The sequence below is a fragment of the Anguilla rostrata genome, chromosome 9 (genome assembly GCF_018555375.3).
Source record: "Anguilla rostrata isolate EN2019 chromosome 9, ASM1855537v3, whole genome shotgun sequence".
In the NCBI taxonomy this organism is placed as follows: Eukaryota; Metazoa; Chordata; class Actinopteri; order Anguilliformes; family Anguillidae; genus Anguilla; species Anguilla rostrata.
Window position 1 is genome coordinate 39,705,035 of NC_057941.1, and position 21,863 is coordinate 39,726,897.

Consider the following 21,863-nt stretch of genomic DNA (forward strand, 5'->3'; position numbering starts at 1 on the left):
AGAGAAGTAGTGACATCCTTGTGCAGGTCTCTCGCAGTTTTTGGATGTGATGTTTGTTGTTGCAGACCCCTTACGGGTGGATTTGTCCCCAACGCGTGTCGAGGTGTCAGTGGGTGAGAGTGTGGTCCTCAGCTGCAAGGCGTCCCACGATCCCTCACTCGATGTGTCCTTCCTCTGGCTTCGCAACCGCCATCCACTCAACTTCCAACAAGAAGGGGGCCACTTTGAGTACATCAGAACAGTAAGTGTTCAACACTGAACCTTACAGTAGGCTACTCATTTAAATTTTGAATGTATGACAGTTAAACTTTTTTCATAACTTATTTTGTATATATATCTTGAAATATGAACTTCTATTTGACTTTTTTGTGGGGGGTGAGGGGTTAGAGGCACAACTGGATGGAGGCACCAAGTTTCTACACAGGGCAATATGTTTCATTTTGGCTTAAACACTGAGGTTGGTGTCTGAGACTTCTGGTTGGTTCCAAATATGACATATGAATATTTTTGTATTCAAAATATGAAATGAATTAATAAAATACATCCGTAAAAAATAAAAACTTAAAATGTAAATTTCCGTTTTAACTTTTGTTTTTTGTGGGGCAAGAAAAGTGTTGGAGGCACTGAGCCTGTAGACAACAACCAGTTTGAACACTGAACCAAAATCTAAACAGTGTTATTTTGGATTAAACCTTTCAAAAACCTTTTAAATCTTCAAATGTTAACTTCCTGTTGACATTTCTTTTTTCAAGGAAAAATAAAACCCACAAATAATCTTGTCAGTATAGCTGTATAGTAGTTTGTTCCTAGTACAGCACGTCCCTTTAGACCCTGTCCCTGCGCTTGAATCTCTCATAGACCCCCTCAGGTGTCTTTCAACCCAATTCACTTTTTTCTGCAAATGCAATTCAGATCAGAAGAAATCAACGCAGGAATGCAATCCAGTGAAACAAGTAAGCGTGAGAGCAAGTGCAAGCCCTTCAGAAGTTCATTAATGTGACTTTGATTGCCTATTTCCAGTGGAGAATGAATCGCAGCCTGGCTCTTCCTCTGGTTTTCAGTGCAGGAAATGGAAGGGGAAGTTACATTGAGAGCAAGTTTTTGCTTTTCGCTGAACGCAGCAATAATTTGCAAATGTGACACATTGCGACAGAAAGCATCCTCGCTGAACTTAAATGCAAAAGTCAATTTTAAAGGTTTCAACCCCCAGACGTCACAATAATGAAATACCAACTGACGATAACAGAATCAAAAGTGGAGAATAGAATATGCACGGCATTGAAGCTAAACTGCAACTCATTCTGGATTATTTCAGAGGATCTGTTTCTCCTTTGCTGCTGTACAATCGTATGCAGCCTGCTTCAGACATAGATACAGACAAGCAGCCAAAGTTGCAGAAGGCGGGTGGCCCACTATTATTTTAGCTGAACGTTATCTTAAACTTGCACTTTTTCTATTGCATTTGAAACGTGCAACAATTACAATTCAGTATTTCCTGTGGATTTTTTATTTTAATGAAAATCTTCGAGATTATTACTTAAAAAAAAATAAACAATAAGGTGTAAAAACATCCAGCCAGTTCCGGAATACATCACAATTAATACAGTATTTTTATCGTACTGTATCTTGACATGTTGTCGTATCCTGGAAAGCTATGCTCAGCACTTGCCCAAAAAAAAAATGTCCGAAAGGCTTATTGGACTATTGGATGTGCAGTAAGAGTAGTAAATACGCTCTCTAGTAAATTAGAGAATATTAAGGATTGGGCTTACTTCTGCTACACAAACTTAAAATCTCTGTATAGATATGATATTTATATTCAAAGGGCATTATATTTACTAGTTATATATGTCTAGGGTATTTTATGTCTAGGCTGTAATGAATTTTATAATTGAATTCCATAAATTTAAAAAAAACATTAATTCAGATGTTATTTGACAATGATGATTTGAGAAGGTAGACAGGATATTATCCTGTCATAATTGTTATTTTGTATTGTAGAGTCTTTCTCTCTATTGGCTTACAAGGACTAGCATGTTCAAGTAAGTGTATATGTGTGAGAGCATGCACGCACAATTTTGGCTTGGGAGAAATCGAGATGAGTAAGTCTGTGTTGGTGAAGATAGTCACGGGCATCTGCACATTGGGCAATCTTGCTTTTTTAATCGACTAGCCCACTTTGATTTTTATGAGAAGATGTCCTCAGGCTAACAGTACACATTTAGCATGATTTTCCACATGGTCTGGAGGCAGGGAATGTGTACACTATGCTATCCAGAATCCAACCCAGTGCAAATAAATTGTGGTGTCCCAACGATTGGTTTTCACACTCTAGCCGCGTTCCCACCGCAGGAACTTTACCCCGGAACTAGGAACCTTTGAGGAACTCAGTGCGTTTCCACCGCAGGAACTAGGGTCTAAATTTAGTTTAGCTTTATTTTACCCCCAAAAAGGTTCCTGCTCAGGGGGTAGTACTTTCCAAAAGTACAGGAACCTTTGGGGTGGGGCGCAAGCACTGACAATTTCTGATTGGTCGACTACTTGCAGTGTTATTTTTTTTAATTTCAGCCGCCATGTTTAAAAATCTCCAGCCGCAAACCGATTTATTTTCATAATAACTTAAAATCAAACTTGTATGTTATGCGGCGCAGTAGCCTAGTTTTGGTTATAGCCTGCCAACGTCTTGGAATTATAACGTGTGCTCTTCTGTTCTTTTCTTGCTTTAGTATTTGTTTTATAAAATGCTAAGCATTCGTGCTGGGACAGCATATTACGTACCAAAACATTCAAACGGATTAATTTGGTTGCTGAATATTTTCTTCCGGATTTTCTTTGTTAGCCCGTTGTAATTGACTCAAAATGTTTGATACAGTTATGTGAGGTATGTGGTAGTTCTGCGTAATTCACATTGGTGATAGCCTACAGTAAAAGCAAATTGGAAATAACCTTCCGCACTTTTTGTCAGGGTAAAATAACAGGTTAATTCTAGTAATCATCCCTTTAGCTTTTTCAGACTGCCGTAATTTTACTCTGCCATTCTTCAATTCCACAAAAAGACCAGGAAGACTATGGACTAATTTATGGTGCATGGTTCGCATCTGGAGGGCACACTTCGCTGCTCGGCTAGCAGTAACTTCGAAGGAAAGCAAACGGTGGCTGTACCACTGCTAACTTAAATTTTCACGCAAGTCTGAGTTTTCGTTCTATTCTTGTCATTTTGCGATTAGCCTATATGGAATTGACGATGAGAAAGTAATCAAACAGCAAATTGTTTACAACGTGTGCATGTTTTCTGCTGTTGTTGCCAGTTATATTGGAAATGTGAATGCATTCTGTCGCCTCGAATGTCAAGACATGAAAGTGAATGTTCGCATAAAAACATAATGAATGTGTTTGAGAGGATATATAAAACAGTTACAATCTGACTATTGGCCTGTTATATCCTATTTGTTGCATAACAACGGTCCAAGTTCAACTACCAACAACAGTTTTGCTTGACAACGGTAAAATATGCCCAAACGGCTGCAGAAGAATATTTCAATTCCAGGTGATTAAATCGATAAAAATCTATAAATACAAAAGTAACCATATACAGTCATTGTTGGTAGCCCATTGTATATAAGTGGAATAAACCCCTCCGGACTGTCCCGGTTATTAGAAAATAATGTAGGCTACTTCGGTGGTAGTATTGGGTTACAGAAGAAATCATAGGACAGATGGACCGAACGGCTGAGTGGGCTAAAATTGGGGACTTTGGGGTGGAACTGCCTTAGGCTTGTCCGAAAGCGGCTAAGTTTACTGGTAACCGCTGGTACATCACTCAGTGGGTTTACATTAGGGATGTGACGGTACGAAAATTTCACGGTATGATAATCGTACTACTCAATATCACGATTTTCGGTATATCACAGTATCAGGTATCACACAAAGTTTACAACTCGATCGGTTTATTTATGGATCTGCAGATTTTTAAAACGATTTTAATTGAAAAATAAAACAAAAATGCAAATGAATAGTTCACTCCTTGTAATTGTATATTTAAAATAATAAAAATAATTTTTCCTGAATCCAAAGTGAGTCCACACGGATGAACCAGTTCACTTTTTGGGGGATATAATTCTTCATTACGGTCGGTATCAGAATCAGCGTCAGACATCGCAAGTGTTGTAAGGGACTGCAAACGGAGATGCCGTGTAGCTGTATAACAGCTAGCTAGCCAGCGTTGCCGGGTGGGAAATATTAAACTATCGTACCGGAGGCTTAAAATTATCGGATTTTAAAGAGAATTATCGTACACAGCCAAAAAAGAGAAATCATACATGTAAATATGTAATTTCACAAAGATAGCATATTTATTGTAAGCAACAACCTTGTTTGACGCGCCTACTCACATACTTCAGCCCATGAGTGCAATACCAACAGCCACAAAGGGAAGAAAAACATTTGCGCACTACTGCGTGGAAGCAGGCAACTTCCTGGACCCTACTCAAATAAATGAGACTCACACTAAAAAGCCTGGTCTACGGATAATGTCAAATAGCCTACAATTAAATTGCAATCGCTCAAAAATGTAATTGTTATAATTGAGAGCTGTAATGTTACAATTCATCAGCATGGAAACAACAGTTGTATAAGTCATCAGTGTAGAATTATTACGTTATGCTGTGTCAATGTATTTAATAAGCTATATCAATATTTGTTTGTTCTTGTGAAAGCATGTCTCTTTTCAAAATGTCCAAAAAGTCACTCACTGCATAACTGGCCTTACCTAGTCTGTGAGTTCAACTTCAACCTCAGTTTTTCCGACGACTTTCTCTTTGTCTCTCCCCTGCCTTCACCTGACTCCTCGGCACTCATTAGCTAGTTTTTTTAACCCGTTTTTTACATGAATGAAAAAAAAACGTTGCTGGTAATTTGTAGGTAGCAAGCTGCCTTACATTATACATCAGAAAGAACAAGCGGGAGAACAGCAGCCGTGCAGCTGCTCGCTCCCGTGGGGGCACGAACGTCATGCATCAAACATAATGGCCCTGTTCACACCTGTAGTTTGTATCTGAATATATCCAGATTGTGTCCAGATTCAGTCGAGACGGTTGTCAGTTCACACCTGGCATTAGAATGCATCTCCATGTGTGTCTCGAGTGACCACTTGTGATCGGATCTCACTTCCCCGCTCAATATGCAAATAAACACGTACATCATTTCCATTTGCAAAGATCAAATGCGTTGTTTTTAACCGGTGGGAGGTTAAAAACAACCGGTATATACATGTTTTTAACCGGTATATTTTTATACAGTCTATGGCAGCAATGCACTACCTGTGCCTAGTCTGCCGGAAATTAAAATAAGAAGTTTGCAAAGACCTTAGCCCGTGGACAAAATCAAAACAAAAACAGACTGAGTCTATTCCTTGGCGTGTTCCAGGCAAACCAAATTGCCCAAGATGTTTGACACACTCGTAATATGTCTCTATGCACTTTTCAAAATTTTCAAACATCGTGGAAAAAGCCAGCTTATGCGATATGAGAACAAACCAAAATTATACAGTTCTATCTGCTTGTATTTTGCTCCAGAAAACGATGTCAGTTAGGTTTATCAGTAAACATATGGCTTAGCTATGCCCAGAAGTCCTCAATAATAATAGTATTTTCCAAGAAATTCAGAGTCAGACTAACATACCTAGATAATGCGGTTGGGGGTCGATTTACTACAGCATGTATACTCTTCAGTAGGCCAAAAATTGGCCTAGGTGCTCTGCGCATGTTCCGTAATTTACATCCGCAACTATACGCAACTATACGCTCATGATGGCCAAGTGGAATCAATAACGTCTCAGAAAATATATAACTTTAAAAGATTTAATTCAATCTTCTACTGGGACTTTTGCCATTTATTTAGGGTGTGACAGAAAATGTTGGTGCCGCTGACTATAATCAAATGTTTTTCACATTTACCGCTTGATTGAGCAAGTACCATTCAAAGTACATTTTTATGTATTATTGCTGTCCGATTGTGCTAGCTACTTCACATTAACCTTGTACGGTGATCAATGAAGGCTAACAGCACAGTACCACTTAATTATTGTCACTTCTATCACCACAGTAATTAACCAAAAAATCAGTCAATAAATCGATTCTTTCAGAGTCATGTATATTGGGACAAAGACAATAATCCAATTAAATCTCATCTTTGGCTAAATCGAGCTATTAATACAGATCAATTTCAACTGTGCATGTAAACGTACTGACTGTGTATGCTGGTTTTAGGTTCTCAAGGGAGCATTTACCTTACAGTAAACTGGATAAAATGAAAGTGTTAGATAATCTGTATGATTGAGAATCCCTGGGATGTGTTATCACTTGCAATTAATTATTTATGTTGTATTTGCAGTAAACATCCACCCACCCAAATGGTGTGCTGTCTTCAAGTAATAAAGCAATAAAACATTGAAAGGAGAAATTCTCCAGGACATGTAGGTTTCTATGCAAGGAGGGGGAGAAAAACAGACCCCAAAGCATGACTAACTGCCACTAGGATGTTCGTATCATGTGGAGGAGCGAAGAGTGGGAAGAGGGGCCAGATAGAAAACAGATACATTCCTGAAGATGACACAGATTATATTGTCTGTTTCTCAAAGGCGATAATCTAAAAACTAAATATCCGACGCTAGTGAGAAAAAGTTTATTGAGTTTATGACTGAGTGTGCTGGTGGTAGCACAAACTGTGAAATGGCATTTAGCAGATGCTCTTATCCAGAGCAATTTTCACAGCATACTTTGCACATACAGTCCATTTATCCAGCTGCGTATTTAACAAAGCAACTGAAGTCAAGTTCCCCGACCATTATACTGCACTGACACCCCCAGAATGAATCATTGTTCTCTGATAACTATAGTCCCGGGGAGACTACTTGGTTTGACAAAGGCTAGCAGGCCTTCATTAAACATCCTTAATAGGGCCATCTACTGTTTGTCTGCTGTGTTTAACCCAATGCATTCTATGGGTTTAATTTTCGAATAATCATTGTCTTTTAATAGAGGATTTAAGCAATTAGACCGTCCTTCAGATGAGATTAACCCAAAGTCCTCACTCATTGTGGTCATTAAAGATCCCATGGCACTTTTTGAAAAGATTAGGGGTGTTAACCCCAGTTTCCCAATCAGATTCCTACTAAAATGGCTGTATACATCTGGCCAAGTAACTATACTCTACATCTGATTGGTTGCACACCCACTTTCATTTCCCTGGTCATCACTATTCTCAGAAATGTAGAAATATGGTCTGAGAGCTAAGTTGCAGAAACAATCACTTGGATTTGGCTTGCCTTTTTCTTTCCTGACAGAAGTCTAGCAATGCAAGAATTTAAATTTTAAACAAAAAATAGGGAAATTCTTCTGAAGAAATAAATGTATTAGGCTAAAACTGCATAAAGCTAATAAGTAGCCACAGGAGCAAATGCTATCAGCACAGCTGTATATGTGCTGATGCCACGGTGCGTTTTGGGAGCTTATTCTATTCCTCAGGCAGCACTGGATAAACCACCGCACTGGGCAATCTTACCTATCATAGTAGAGGAAGTACATGAAGGAGTGGTCAAGGCAGAAACACATCAGTACTTCCTTCTTCAAGAAAACAAAATACAAGAAAATAGGCCTAATGTGTAATCAATAATGAGAATAATACACAATCACCTACAGAATCCATAACAGTATGGTACATATATATGAAAATATATATCACACATGTGTATATATAAAAACATACATCTGCATGTACTACGTACATGCAAAATGTATATACATATCGCTATACATAGCTAACATAATAAGGCTATAAAGTCAATGCCGTATGTATTTTTTTCAAACGGAATCCCACCAGTTCAGACATGCAGGCTTTAATATGGTATGAATGTCTTCAATTATATAAATATGTCATAAAAACATATGAAAGATATTAGTTATTTTAAGATTTCAAAAAAAAAGAGCTCTGTTGTAAAGAGCTCTGCTTTCCAGCAGCAGCCATTCAAAGTCACTTGACCATATGCATCAAACTCAAATAAGCCAGTGATAATACTTCTTTAATACATCTTCTTTAATACATATCTTTAAAGAGTCCCAGCAGGTTTGTCATGCATGTCCTTCCATTCTGAAAACCGTTCTGGCTATTCGCTATCGCTATTTTCAAGAAACACTTGTTTCTAATTATATGTATGGCAGTATATTAGAATTACTTTTTGCATCTTGGGCAAAGAGCTTCTTGGCTTCCCGTAGTTCTTTTTAACCGTAATAAGGCATATTACAATATTCAGCCTTATTACGCTCAGTGCTGTGAATTTTATATATCTTAGATATAAGATATATAAGTTTTTTCTCAAACTCTCTCGTATGGCTTTGTTCATCCACTGGGCAGACCGCTTCTTCAACTTACGTTTTTTTAGCTTTGGAATAAATTTAGATTGTCCCTCAAGAATAACTCTTTTGAACCTGTCCCACTTTTCATTCAACAAGTTGCACCTAGTTAATATTACTTAAATGTTCTCACATCTTGTTGAAATTGGCTCGTCTAAAATTTAAAGTTCTGGCCACAGATGAGGCCTTGTTAATTTTCCACAATACATCAAAACTAATTGCAGATTAGTTTTGATCCCATGTGGCTCAATTATTTCTATGCTACACATTCTGTCAGGATCATTACATAGCACCAGATCGAGAATTGATTTCCCTCTTGTAGGCTGATTGACATAGTGTGCCAAAAAAAGGTCATTTATAACATCTAAAAATTCTTCCTCACTTTTTCCTTGTCCTGTCATCAATTCCCAATTAATAGCAGGGTAATTGAGGTCACCCATAATAATGGTCTCACATTCCTGACAAGCTTGTTTTAGGTTTCCATAGAGCTTTGAGTTCACACTACTGTCTGAAGCTGGCGGCTGGTAACACACTCCTACCGTAAGGCCATTTTTATGTTCCCGTATGAGCTTTATCCAAATATCCTCACTAGGCACGAGCTGGTCAATTTCTGGTGAAGTTTCTGCACATTAAAATTTTCTTTTACATAGAGAGCTACACCCCCACCTCTCTTCCTGGATCTATCCTTCCTAATAAGTTTGTACCCCTCTATATTATATTCATTCACAACACTTTCCATGTGAAACAAGTGTTTTTTTATTATACATTTCAGCTTCTGCAATCACAAGTTGATATTGTTTTTTCAGCAAGCTAGCACAGTGGACATGCACACACAATTCCCTCCAAATGTCCAATTTAGCTAATGCTAGCTGGTTAGCCATCAGCCACAAATAAGCCACAACCAGGCGCAAGGGAATTTTTACGGATTTAAGGTAAAGGACTGTTCCACACATTGTACCGAATTGAACTTTGCCTGTGATTAATGATTAATCTGGGGAGCATTCATTTTCGAAACTGTCCTTGATAAAGAACAAAATAAGATGATCATGGGACAAAAAAGGCTGAGCAGTCTCACTCGCAAATCCTTATTATGTGACTTGTTAAACACCCTGGATTTCAGTGATACCATTAACATCACAGACTTTTCAGCTCAAAAAGCTTCTAAATCAGTAGGCTACCCCTTTCTAGTTTCATTAAAACCCTGACCTACTTTGAATGTTAATGTGACATGTTACTGCGTAGATTATTAATCCTATCACACTACATTGGACCTATAAGTAGGTGGATCTGTTGTGTGTGTAGGTCTGCGCTTATTCCTACTGTCCATTATTATTTGGATTTGATTTGCTGCAGATTCTTAATGTATGCAATATAATTGTGCTGCTGATTATATTATTGAGATGCAATTGACTGTAAGTTATAGTTGCTGTGTTCTTCATGTATGAGCAGTTTGCTGAGTAGCAGCAGGCTTACATATGACAGTGTATTGTTATGTGTTCATGTTTGCTAGGCTATAGCTCCTCTGTCATGAACAGTTGTCTGATAGCAGCAATAATTCAAAGATGTGAGCTATTGTTGATTTCACTTCATTTTATTTGTAATCAACTTAGGCGGCAGGCCTAGACCTAGCACTTATTTTCTGCACTATCAGATAATTCATTTATTTTTACTTGATTTTTTTTTTGGGGGGGGGGGGGGTTTAAAGACTCTTGTTGGTGGGATATCATGAACTCCAGCAAGTACTGTACCTGGCCATTTTTGTCAAAATATGGATTGCCACTTGTTGGAGTTCACAATTCCAGTGACCTTAACAGTGGACCAGTTGGTGCAAAACAAGCCCATAACATCAAAGTTGTAGGTATGACGTCCTTTTCAACATAACCATTCTTCTTTAATAACATTAATTGAAAAATCCTGACAGAACAAGCATGGGGAGTTTTAAAATTACTAAACTGAAATGGGACTGACACCCCCTGCCCCCAAGTGCTGATTACTTTCCCTAACACGTTAGCTAAGGACAAGGTGCATGGGAGAGATGAAACAGAAGCTGTAGTATGAATCACAGGACTGTTGGCCTTGAAAGTGTTGAATTGATGGATCCAGTCTGAAGCAAGTCAGCTGGGGAAAGACCCTGTTACATCATAAATAGCAGCTCTCCATCCTTTTCAGGCTACTGACTACTTCCAATGATAGCCTGTGATCAGGCAGCTAAAAGGAGGGATATCCTCTCTACACTATACTGAGCCCACACTGTTTCTCCACAAATGCAAAGCTGGCAGAAAGAGCTTGGCCATTGATTCCTGCCTTTTAATCGGCATCCCACGTTGCAGTAAAAAACTGCCTGTAGAACTGCAAATATCTCCCCGCGCTGCCTGAGTCCTTCTCATTTCAAGCCAGGGAGGAAACCACCCTGTGTATAGCTAGGCCCTCTGGCTTCTTAATCCACAAGAGCCAGATACTCAAAAGTAGGCAGTATACTTCGTAAGAAACAGAACTTTTTGAGTAAAAAGACGTAATGAGAACAACTGAAGAACAAAAAGACGCGGTGTTGTGTGTTCTCACGGTGCAGTGTGCAACGGCCTCCAGGGAGAACTTTTAGAAAATGTGTTTCTTGTTCTCCAACCTCCCCCTCTCAGATATTGGTCCAAATATCACATGTTTGGTTACGTCACGGTTGAGAGTTCAGAGGGCGGACTTCACATGCTAACGGACGGAGAGTCAACACCAATCTCTCTTCTGTAGGCTAGAGATGGGAATTTTGTGAGTTCCTGCATGTTTGATGAATGGTGCTACTCGTTTCAGCAAGTCATCAAAATGCCTAGCACACATTCGGAAATAAGAGAAAGTGGACCCCCTCATCTAAACTCTGCATTTGCCGAATGTACAGACAAAACTCTCCATTCTCCGTCCTACTCTGATTTAGAGGGCAAACGTACCATCTCCTTCGCCTTTTTTATTCTTTTGCATAGCTAGATAAACTAAAGCCGCTTTAAACACTTTAAACTTTTTGTTTTGTGTTGTGATCTCATGTAGCCCTTCTCTTTATACATCCATGGCGTAGCCACGAGACGGAGGTCCGGGCAAGATTCCAGCCCTGGTGAATAGCTGCCTCGTAATTATTCGTAATTATTCATGCCCCAGCGGCGTGGAGTGGCTTTAAACGGTGCGGTGTTCTCACTGAGTATACCGACAACAGTGTTCGTGGACATGTTCGCCGGTGGTTCTCAATCCTGAAGTTCTTTCTTCTTACTGAGTATGCTGCCAGCAGGACATTGTATTGATGTTGTGAAAACAAATTAGCAGTGTTCTTATTTGCTTCTCCTCACTCCCCACTCTTCCGCTCCATCGACTTCTAATTCTTCTTCACCTTATCCTTCTCTTTTCTTTATTCTCCTTTTCTCTTTTCTCCTGTCCTTCTCCTCCATTATATTTTTCTCCTTTCTTTTTTTTGTTTATTTTGCATGCTGTCCCATCTTGCAGCAGTCTTCCACTGCAGACCTGATGATCAGGAGCATCCTCCTGAAACATGCTGGGAAGTATGGTTGCCAGACGCAGACCAGTGCGGACACAGTGTACGCCGAGGCGGAGCTGCAGGTCCGAGGTGAGCTGCTTACCTGTACTGGGCGATCCTTGCAAACCCTTGCAAATATTCTTTCACCACTAAAAAATCGTATTCCGTCATAGCAGCAAGATAAACCCGACAATAGCACTAAGATATGCCTATACAGCAGTGAAAACGCTGCTCACTGAATAACGAAATAAACGAGAAAAAGTTTTTAAAAATGATACCATGTCATTCTACAGTCAATATCTGGGACTAAATATTGAATAAATATAAAACCTTACTGTTGGTTTTACGTGTAGAGATGTCTCTTTTGAGACTGCGTGGTCATATATTGTCTTGGACAATCCGTTTGGGAAATATAGGCGCATCTGTGACGCCTGGGTATCTTCCAAAATAGCTGTGCGTAACACCACACCTGTTGTTTACGGCGTCGTCGCCCTTTTTAGTACAGTCTGACTTGATTGACAATTCATTTATTCAGTAGGCGAGAGTATAAGATTTCTAACGATGTATAACATGTCTAATTCTGCTTTTGGAATAGCGTTTTATAGGTCAGCGTAACAGAAAATATTCTTAGCATAGCATTCACTTACGCAATCACTCTGTTAGCAGACAAATACGATGCACCTAACGAAACGTGTTCAAGGATATTTCGTAATTTCTTGGAAAATACTATTATTATTGAGGACTTCTGAACATAGCTAAACCATATGTTTGCTGATAGACCTAGCTGACATCGTTTTCTGGAGCAAAACAGAAGCGAATAGAACAATATCATTGATACCGTCTCTGTCTCTATCTACTGAACATAGAGGAGATTTCATCATTGCTATGTAAGTATTACCGTTCAAAATATTTCGGTTATATACGTTATTTTTGAAATTGAGTATCTTTAAATAGGTTAGTGGTGTTATATAATGTAAATATTTTACACTGTAATGTAAGCGTTAGACGGAAGTGTAATAGTTTTTGTGAAGCATGCAACAGTGATGACGTCATAGCTGGAACATTGCCAAAACGTGGTGGACGGGTGAAAATTGTTTTCATGTTGTCTCATCCCCATACAAGAAAACATACGAGAGTACAGAGTATAGAAATACACACGAGTTAATTATTACACATTTAGGTACTGTACCGCATTGTGTGACAATGTTTTTGCATTTTTTTTTTAATCTGATAGCAATGTTTAATCTTAAACCCTCATAAGGGGCTCGTTTATATGCTTTATAATGGACAAAAAGAATTTTATTCAATTTTGGAGAGATTTTGGATATGTTTCTGGACACCTAGCTATTTTAGACCACTGTACTGACTGAAAGCTTGTAATTCCCATTTGAAAATTATGCAACAGTGATTTTCTTGAGTCAAAACAGTTGATTTGTAGTGAAATACATGGATATGTTATGATTTACAGCAATGCATAATTTAGACATTTTGGGTAGATTTGGAGATGCTGGGTACACTGCTTAGTTTTTGCTTCATACATCTATAGTAGTTCTACATATCCACCCTTAGATTTTATGAACTTGTGGTCAAGACGTTTTTGACCTAGCACATGTATAGTTTAACCTCCTGCATATATTCAATCTCGCAGTATTTCATTGCAAACTTAAAAAGTGCAAATTTATTTTGGATTTTTTGTCAAAACAGTTGCATTTGTGGCACTTTATTTCTTTCAAAATTATGAATATAAACTAATCTGTGTTAGTATTGTAAATTGTACAAATGTCTTGCTTCATTTAAGCCATTTTTCAAGTCTCTGTGGTGTTCACGTCTGGAGTTATAAAGCTTTAAATAGGGTACCCCCTAAATGGGCAAGGATTGGCAAAATTTGGCTTGTGCCTTAAGAGGTTAATGCCCCTGTTATAATGTGCAACACTCTGAATACTGACGTGAGTGTTATTAAGTGCTGGAACCCCTCACTCAACCTACATTTAAAATATAATTTATGTGATTTTATTTAATAATTATTATTGAAAATGGCATGTATCAGTTAAATTGACAAATTCTTTGATAGGTCAGTAAAACAGCAACCTGGTGGAGTCCACCAATAAGTAGAGCTGCCGGATCTATTAAATCGCAATCATTTTAAGCTTAATAAGAATGCCCGCCACCATGGGGCATATAGGCAATCTTTTGTCTTTTTTTCCTCTTTAATCTTACCTGATGCCATAATAAATAACCAAACATCATAGGCCATGTGAAAGACTTCCAGGAAAAAAAAGAGGTGTTTATCAGACAGCTAATCACAAGCAAGGTTGAGCTGCTTCTATGTGATCATGTGATTTGCATTTTCAGTCAGATGGAAGCTGCAACGCCTTGCTGCTGATTGGCTGTTTTATCAGCACCAAATAGATATCAGTGATGTTTTTTCCTGGAAGCATTTCACATAACCTCTGACATTTGGTTGTTTACTACTGCATCAGTTACGATCAAACAAAAAAGAATGCCTATATACCCCATGGCAGCAGTTATTCTTATTATGTCTAAAAATATGGCGATTCCATAGATCTTGCAGCCTTACCAACAAATCAAAGCAAACTCTGTATCAGGCCTTAAGATTGAATAATTTTATTGAATGAGAAACAGTCAATTACAATAATGAAATTAAATCATACATGCATTATTGAATGTAGGCTCACTACTTATAATCAACAAGGCATTAAATAAGATTTCAATTTGAAATTACCAGAAAAAAAGAGTCCGTTAAGCATGACCTTGCCAGAGTATTACCCTCTTCATTTTCATCGCAACAGGAACAAATGGAAACGAGCAAAAAACACACAACCAAGGAACCACCACCAGTATAAAAAAGAGGGCAGCCCTTCTTCTCCAAGGTTCTAAATCCAACTGCAAAACCAACTAAAAGCTTTTTCCTTCAGCCATCATAAATACCCTCCCCAGAAGGGCTTGGGGATGCTTGCCCTGATTGGGTGATGCTGATAAGCTGTGGAAGGGGGAATGAGGCTAATTTATCACAAGGACTAGCTTATCTAAAAGCTTAAAATTTACCTACTAAAGTGACCGTATATTGTTGAAATCAGGGCTAAGCACCTTGATATTAATATCATAAGATTAATTTAGTTTCTTTCTAAAAAGACTTGAATATGTTAGGAAGTAATCCAGCTGAGCTATTGAATTTACTCCTGCTTTTAACAACAGAAGTTGCAGGCAATAATTCTTAGGTTCAGCCATTAGTGTAATTTCCACCTTTGGGAAAAGTATTATCTATGTTATAAGTTGTACCATGCTGACCTCCACTTGAAGCCAGAGCTGTCCTCCAAAAATGTAAATTCCAAACTGGAAATCATTTTTGCGTAGGCATTAAGACTTTCATTTGATTTCAAGATGACCAAGACCCTTACGGTAATTTGTGGCTGCACTGGGCCCAGATACCCCATAAATAGCTCTGTGTTCTGTTGTCTCTACATATTTTGCATGCTTAGATTAATCTACACACTAATATCTGACATGGAAAGAAGGGGCCACTTTGAATAAAACACCTGTGGCCCACCTGTCTGGCCCACCCATAAAGAACATTACTTTTTATACTTCTCTCTGTATTTATGAACAGGGAATGTAACATAGTACAGTACAGAAGATTGGACTGTGTCATAGAGTTTGGGTTCCAAAAAACACAGCTCTGAAAATTTTAATATCATAATATTAAATATTAAATATTTTCAATTGATGCTTGCATCTACTGCTTTTATCTGGTTAAACTACAACGTCTATCTGTAACTAAATGAGACAGGATGGTTACGGATTCAAACTAACCTTAACCTTAACCAAGAGGTTTTTACAGTGTCCACGTGCTTCTTGAAGTCTCAACACAAAGACATGAAGGCCCCTCTGGGCTGCTCCCGTGGTGACATACGTTGCATATTAATGCTGTTTAATGCAAATGTTCAGCACCTCTCCAGTGGTCACAGAACATTGATTCTCATTAGGTATACCAGCTGCCAGCTCTTAATTTACAGCTGTTTCTTTCAGAATTCTCACAGTAACAGATTTCACTTATTTCAGATGGCTGAAGTAAACATATGCCTCTCTGAAAAAAAAACATGTCCATTATTCTTTATGGGTAGTTATCTCTGGTGGGAGTTCAATGACTTTTGGATCCCTGTTGTGTCCTTTGGTATATGTCTGCTGGTTGGCTTTACCAGCTTTGTATTTGTTGCTTGTAGCATTTGTAAAAAAATAAAAAATGTAGTCACCTTCTGTACAGTGAGATCCATAATGTTTGGGACAAAGACATATTTTTCTTGATTTGACTCCTTTTTAGATTTGTAATCAAACAATTCACATGCATTTCACAAGTGCACATTATAAGCTTTTATTTAACCCCTTAGCGCACATGCCAAATCTGGCCAATCCATGTCCATTTAGGGGGTACCCTATTTAAAGCTTTATAACTCCAGATGTGAACATCACAGAGACTTGAAAAATGGCTTAAATTAAGCATTTGTACAATTTACAATACTAACGCAGATTAGTTTACATTCATAATTTTGGAAGAAATAAAGTGCCACAAATGCAATTGTCTAGACAAAAAATCAAAAATGAATTTGCACTTTTTTAGTTTGCAATGAAATACTGAGAGATTGCATATATACAGCAGGTTAAAGTGTACATGTCCTGGATCAAAAACTTTTTGACCACAAGTTCATAATCTAAGGGTGGGTATGTAGAACTACTAAAGATCTATGAAGCAAAAACTAAGCAGTGTACCCAGCATCTCCAAATCTACCCAAAATGTCTAAATTATGCATTGCTGTAAATCACAACAAATTCACATATTTCGCTACAAATCAACTGTTTATACTCAAGAAACTCACTGTTGCATCATTTTCAAGTGGTAATTACAATATTTCTGTCAGTACAGTGGTCTAAAATAGCTAGTGGTCCAGAAACATATCCAAAATCTCTCCAAAAAGGAATATAATGTTTTTTGTCCATTGTAAAACAGCTAAATGAGCCCCTTATGAAGGTTTAAGATGAACAATATCAGATTTAAAAATGATGCCAAAAACACTGTCACAGTGCTGTACAGTACCTAAATGTGTAACCGTCCACCATGTTTTGGCAATGTTCCAACACTCTCGTCATCACTATTGCATGCATCACGAAAACTATTACACTACTAACTAATGCTTATAGTGTGAAATATCCACATTATATAATACCACTAACCCATTTAAAGAGACTCAATTTCAAAAATAACGTATATAACCAAAATATTTTGAGCAGTAATACTTACATAGCAATGATGAAATTTTATCTGTGTTGAGTAGATGGAGACAGACAGTAAATCAATGACAGTTCTATCCACTTCTGTTTTGCTCCAGAAAACGATGTCAGATAGGTCTATCAGCAAACATATGGCTTCGCTATGCCCAGAAGTCCTCAATAATAATAGTATTTTCCGTTGGGTGCAGTGTCTTTTACTGCTACCACAGAGTGAATGCGTAAGTGAATGCGATGATAAGAAAATGTTCGGTTAAGCTGACCTATGAAACGCTATTCCAAAAGCAAAATTAGACATGTTATACATCGTTAGAAAGCTTATACTCTCGCCTACTGAATAAACAAATTGTCAATCAACCCAAACTGTATTAAAAATGGCGACAACGCCGTAAACAACACGTGGGGTATTACACACATCTATTTTGGAAGGTACCCAGGCATCACAAATGCACGTACACAGATTGTCCAAGACAATATATGACTACTCAGTCTCAAAAGGGACATCTCTACGCGTAAAACCAATGGTAAGGTTGTATATTTATTCAATATTTAGTCGCAGATATTGACTGTAGAATGAAGTGGTATAATTTTTTTTTTTACTTTGTCTCGTTTATTTCGTTATTCAGTGAGCAGCGTTTTCACTGCTGTATTGGCATATCTTAGGGCTATTGTCGGGTTTATATTGTTGCTATGACGAAATACGATTTTTGAGTGGTGAAAGAATATTTTTATGAATGCCCAGATAAACAATATTGTCCATTATGTCATGGGTGGGGGGTGTAGTTGCAGATGAGACTACAGGGAGGGGGTGCTTGTTAAATCAACGACCTGAGCGACAATGGTGGCACTGCAAAACTCCGTATTCGGCATAGTTGTCGTGTATCGTCTACTAATGAAACTAAAACAAAGCGTTTCTGTTTTTAACTTGTAGCCTACTTTGGTTGCAGTAGCACTGAATGTCTGAGTTCAGTAATCTTGGCACGCTGGCGTGCCGACCACTAGGGGCTTTGCGCTAAGAGGTTAAGGGCGTTTTTATACACTTTGGTTTCACCACATAGAAATCATAGCACATAGTCGCCCAATTTCAGGACACCATAGTATTTAGGATGTATTAATGTTATGGAAATTAAATGAGTCATATTTAGTACATTTTCTTTGATTTATTTGGGGATGTGAATGCATAAAGACTTGATTTCTATGTCAACAATTAAAATGTTGTTGTTAGTGATTTCAAACTGTAATGAAGCAAAGTACATAGCTATGCATTATATTTGTGCCTCTACACAAATATAATGCATAGCTGTCAACCAATCAGAATTGAGTGTAAAATAATTGAGTAAAAAAGCCCTTTAAGCACTTGTGAATTGTTTGTTTACAATTCTAAAATTGTGGAGTACAAAGCCAAATACTTTTATAAAAATATGTCTTTGTCTCAAACATTATGTAGCTCACTGTACACTCATACACACATACATAAATGTGTGTGTATGTGTGTGTGTGTGTGTGAGAGAGAGAGAGAGAGAGGCTTATCTGCTGAATCAGAACAGGCAATATCATATTCTTTCAAGAGGTTGTTTTCAGCTGATTGAGTACTGAGCACTATCACTCATACAACCCTTTCTCCTTTCTGTAAGTCTAATAAAGTAGTCTCAGCAGCTGAAGGATCAATTTTTCAACTTGCCGGTTCTCCAGTATCACTGGCTGAAGTTGTCATAAGGCAATTATTCCGTCTCATAAATAAATAAATAAATTGTTATAGGGGTTGGGGGCAGTGCACCAGATAGGTTTTATGAATATTTTGAATGAGGTGAAATTCAGTTGTAAGTTTTTAGTCATTACATTACATTACAGGCATTTAGCAGATGCTCTTATCCAGAGCGACTTACACAACTTTTACATAGCATTTTTACATTGTATCCATTTATACAGCTGGATATATACTGAAGCAATTTCGGTTAAGTACCTTGCTCAAGGGTACAACGGCAGTGTCCTACCCGGGAATCGAACCTGCGACCTTTCGGTTACAAGCCCAGTTCCTTACCCACTGTGCTACACTCCGTCAATAGTTAACAGTTAGACTGCTAACTCTGATCGTTCTTTGCGAAATACTCTATTAAGCTTAAAAATAAATAAAGAAACATATGCATACACGAGCATGTCCTAAACTCAATAATGTTTAATTAATTGCTTAACTGATAGTCCTGACCTCAATAATAAATAAATGAATGAATAAAACTCTTGAACTCTGCACATGGAGGAAAGATTGCAATTCTCTCACTGAGCTTCCTTGTTTTTCCTTTTTTCCAGGTCCCCCTGGGCCCCCGGGAGTTGTCATTGTGGAGGAAATCACGGATGTCACGGCAACGCTGTCTTGGAGCCGTGGGGTTGATAACCACAGCCCCATCAGTTCCTACAACCTGCAGGCCAGGAGCCCCTTCTCCCTGGGCTGGCAAACCGTCAGGACAGGTGAGCAGTAGTCACATTAGGAGAGCCTATGTTTATGTTTATATGTTTTTTGTTTTAGCCTGCGCTACAGACTGCTTGCCAATGGCTTGTATGGAGCTGGTCATGGAGTTGTGCATCGGATGATGCTGCATGAAGTGCTTTAAAAAATATAGAATTTATTTTCATGTGTGTTTGTATGGGAATTTCAATAAGCAAACTGGTCATAAAAACTTGGGCTGGTTTTGACCCTTGAGCCCTCTAGTAAATTAATACAGGGGTGCTTTGTTTCCCGGTGTGTCCTTGGTTTACATAGTGCACTTTAACACAGTTTCATTTCAGCTTAGCTGTGCTTAAAATGCTCAATATGACACCCATGAAGGTTTAATTATATGGTGCTGACCTTAATTATACACATTTCTTCCCTGAATTAGTTTGGAAGGAATTAGAAAGCCAATGACTCCTCATTTTTCTAAAAATTGTATATAGAAGAGCACTTTCAATAGGAGGTCTTTTCGGTGTGACAGAAAATTAATAGCTTCAGTTTTGTGTACCTTGACAGTAAAACCATAAATTCATAGCCAGTGGTGTCAGGGGACAAAGGCTTTTTAAGTGTGTTCAAAATCAGTTTGAATTCTGCAGATCTGATTATGGCAATAGTGAAGTTTAGGACTCAATAACAGCTTGGCTCTTGTGGGTGAATGAGTCACTTTCCCCTCTTACACTGGTAATAGCTCCAGTCAATGGCATGTTGCTCAGTAAAGAACAATTAAGGTCTTTAGACCGTGTGATACAGAGAGCACACAAAGATAAGCTTACAGAACCTGGAGTGAAGGGGCGATGAGGTTTTTGTCCAGTTCCCTGCAAACACACTTATCAGCTTGTATTTGAGGAGCTGCCAGTTTGACACAGTACCCTCCTATTACAGTCAGCGGGAAATGGAAATGCTGATGTAAAGTCACTTAATAGGCTGGTGTTCTGTAAATATCAAAAATATCTTTCATCGCAAACAAAATTATGTGCCAATTATAAACTAATACTCAGGTTTTTTTTTTGTTTTTTAACCTCCAGGAGGTGAACGATTCCTTTAATTACTTGTGAAGAAAGACAATTTGCATCCAATAATTTCGCAGTCACAATAATTGTCTAACAAATTTGGTTTTTCTTTAGTACTTGCCCCAACAATGCCAACAATGGTTCAAATGTAGAAATGACAGAAATGACAGAGGAGCTGGGTGAATATAGTGTTTCTTCTGGTAATTCATTAATTGAAGAACCCTCATGTGGTCTAAACATAAGAGGTTAAATTGGTGGGACCCCTGGTGGGAACAGACTGAGCGACTGGCCTGACTGTTCTTGGGTCAGTTTTCCATAGAAAAGTAGAAAAGTCTGCTGAGTTGCTGGGACAGAATGTAAATTCAGTTTGACCTACACCTCTGTCTTTTTTTTTTTTTAAACGAAGAAGTTGTGAAAATTACACATGCGCAGTGTCTACCTTTGCCTTTCTGCCTTTGTCTTTCTGGCTTTGAAGTCAAACATGCTCTAAGCCACCCTGGCTTTGAAGTTAACTAGGAATTCAATGGCTTTGGCTTTGAAGTTCAACATGGCATCAGTGGCTCCCTCTGTTCAGTGATCTGCCTCTCTGTGCATAATGTTTTATAATCCTATAGTTATTTTATGTAGGGAAAAGCACAAGTTTGAGTAATGAACTAATTATTACGTACTGTACTATCGATTATATGCTTTTTTGTTTATGCACATGCATGTGCATGCACAACTGAATTTTCAATACATTTATTTATTTAGCTCTGAAAGCTATACAGCTAAAACCCTCGAGATCACAACATGTTTACACAGACTATGTCTTCATTCAATTTCATCAATGTGTTTCTCATTTGTATGTGTTCATTTGATTTAATTGTATGTGAGCATGTGGGGTGACAGGTGCGTTGTTTGTGGCTCCTTCCCCCAGACCCTGAGCATGTGACGGGGGATATGGAGTCAGCCATGGCCGTGCAACTGAACCCTTGGGTGGAGTATGAGTTTCGGGTGGTGGCCAGCAATGCCATCGGTACAGGGGACCCCAGTGCCCCCTCCAGAGTCGTCAGAACTAAGGAAGCAGGTATCGCCATGCCTTTAGATATTTGTAGTGTTAGTCAGAGTTCTCCTGCCCATATTCTCATTTTATCCAGGTTTAAATT

The 21,863-nt window shown here is 38.3% G+C and overlaps 1 protein-coding gene across 3 annotated transcripts in view; it reads left to right on the forward strand.

Annotated features, from left to right (window-relative positions):
• The window catches only part of LOC135263748 (contactin-5-like), a 382,506-nt gene that overhangs the window by 325,226 nt on the left and 35,417 nt on the right, over positions 1-21,863 (forward strand). For 2 of the 3 annotated variants that reach the window (XM_064352104.1, XM_064352102.1), the window contains 4 exons: positions 66-241; positions 11,889-12,009; positions 19,528-19,686; positions 21,635-21,784. In XM_064352104.1, the coding sequence (XP_064208174.1) occupies positions 66-241; positions 11,889-12,009; positions 19,528-19,686; positions 21,635-21,784 (606 nt within the window). The remainder of the gene's footprint in view (positions 1-65; positions 242-11,888; positions 12,010-19,527; positions 19,687-21,634; positions 21,785-21,863) is intronic. The other variant, XM_064352101.1, reaches the window with a different exon arrangement.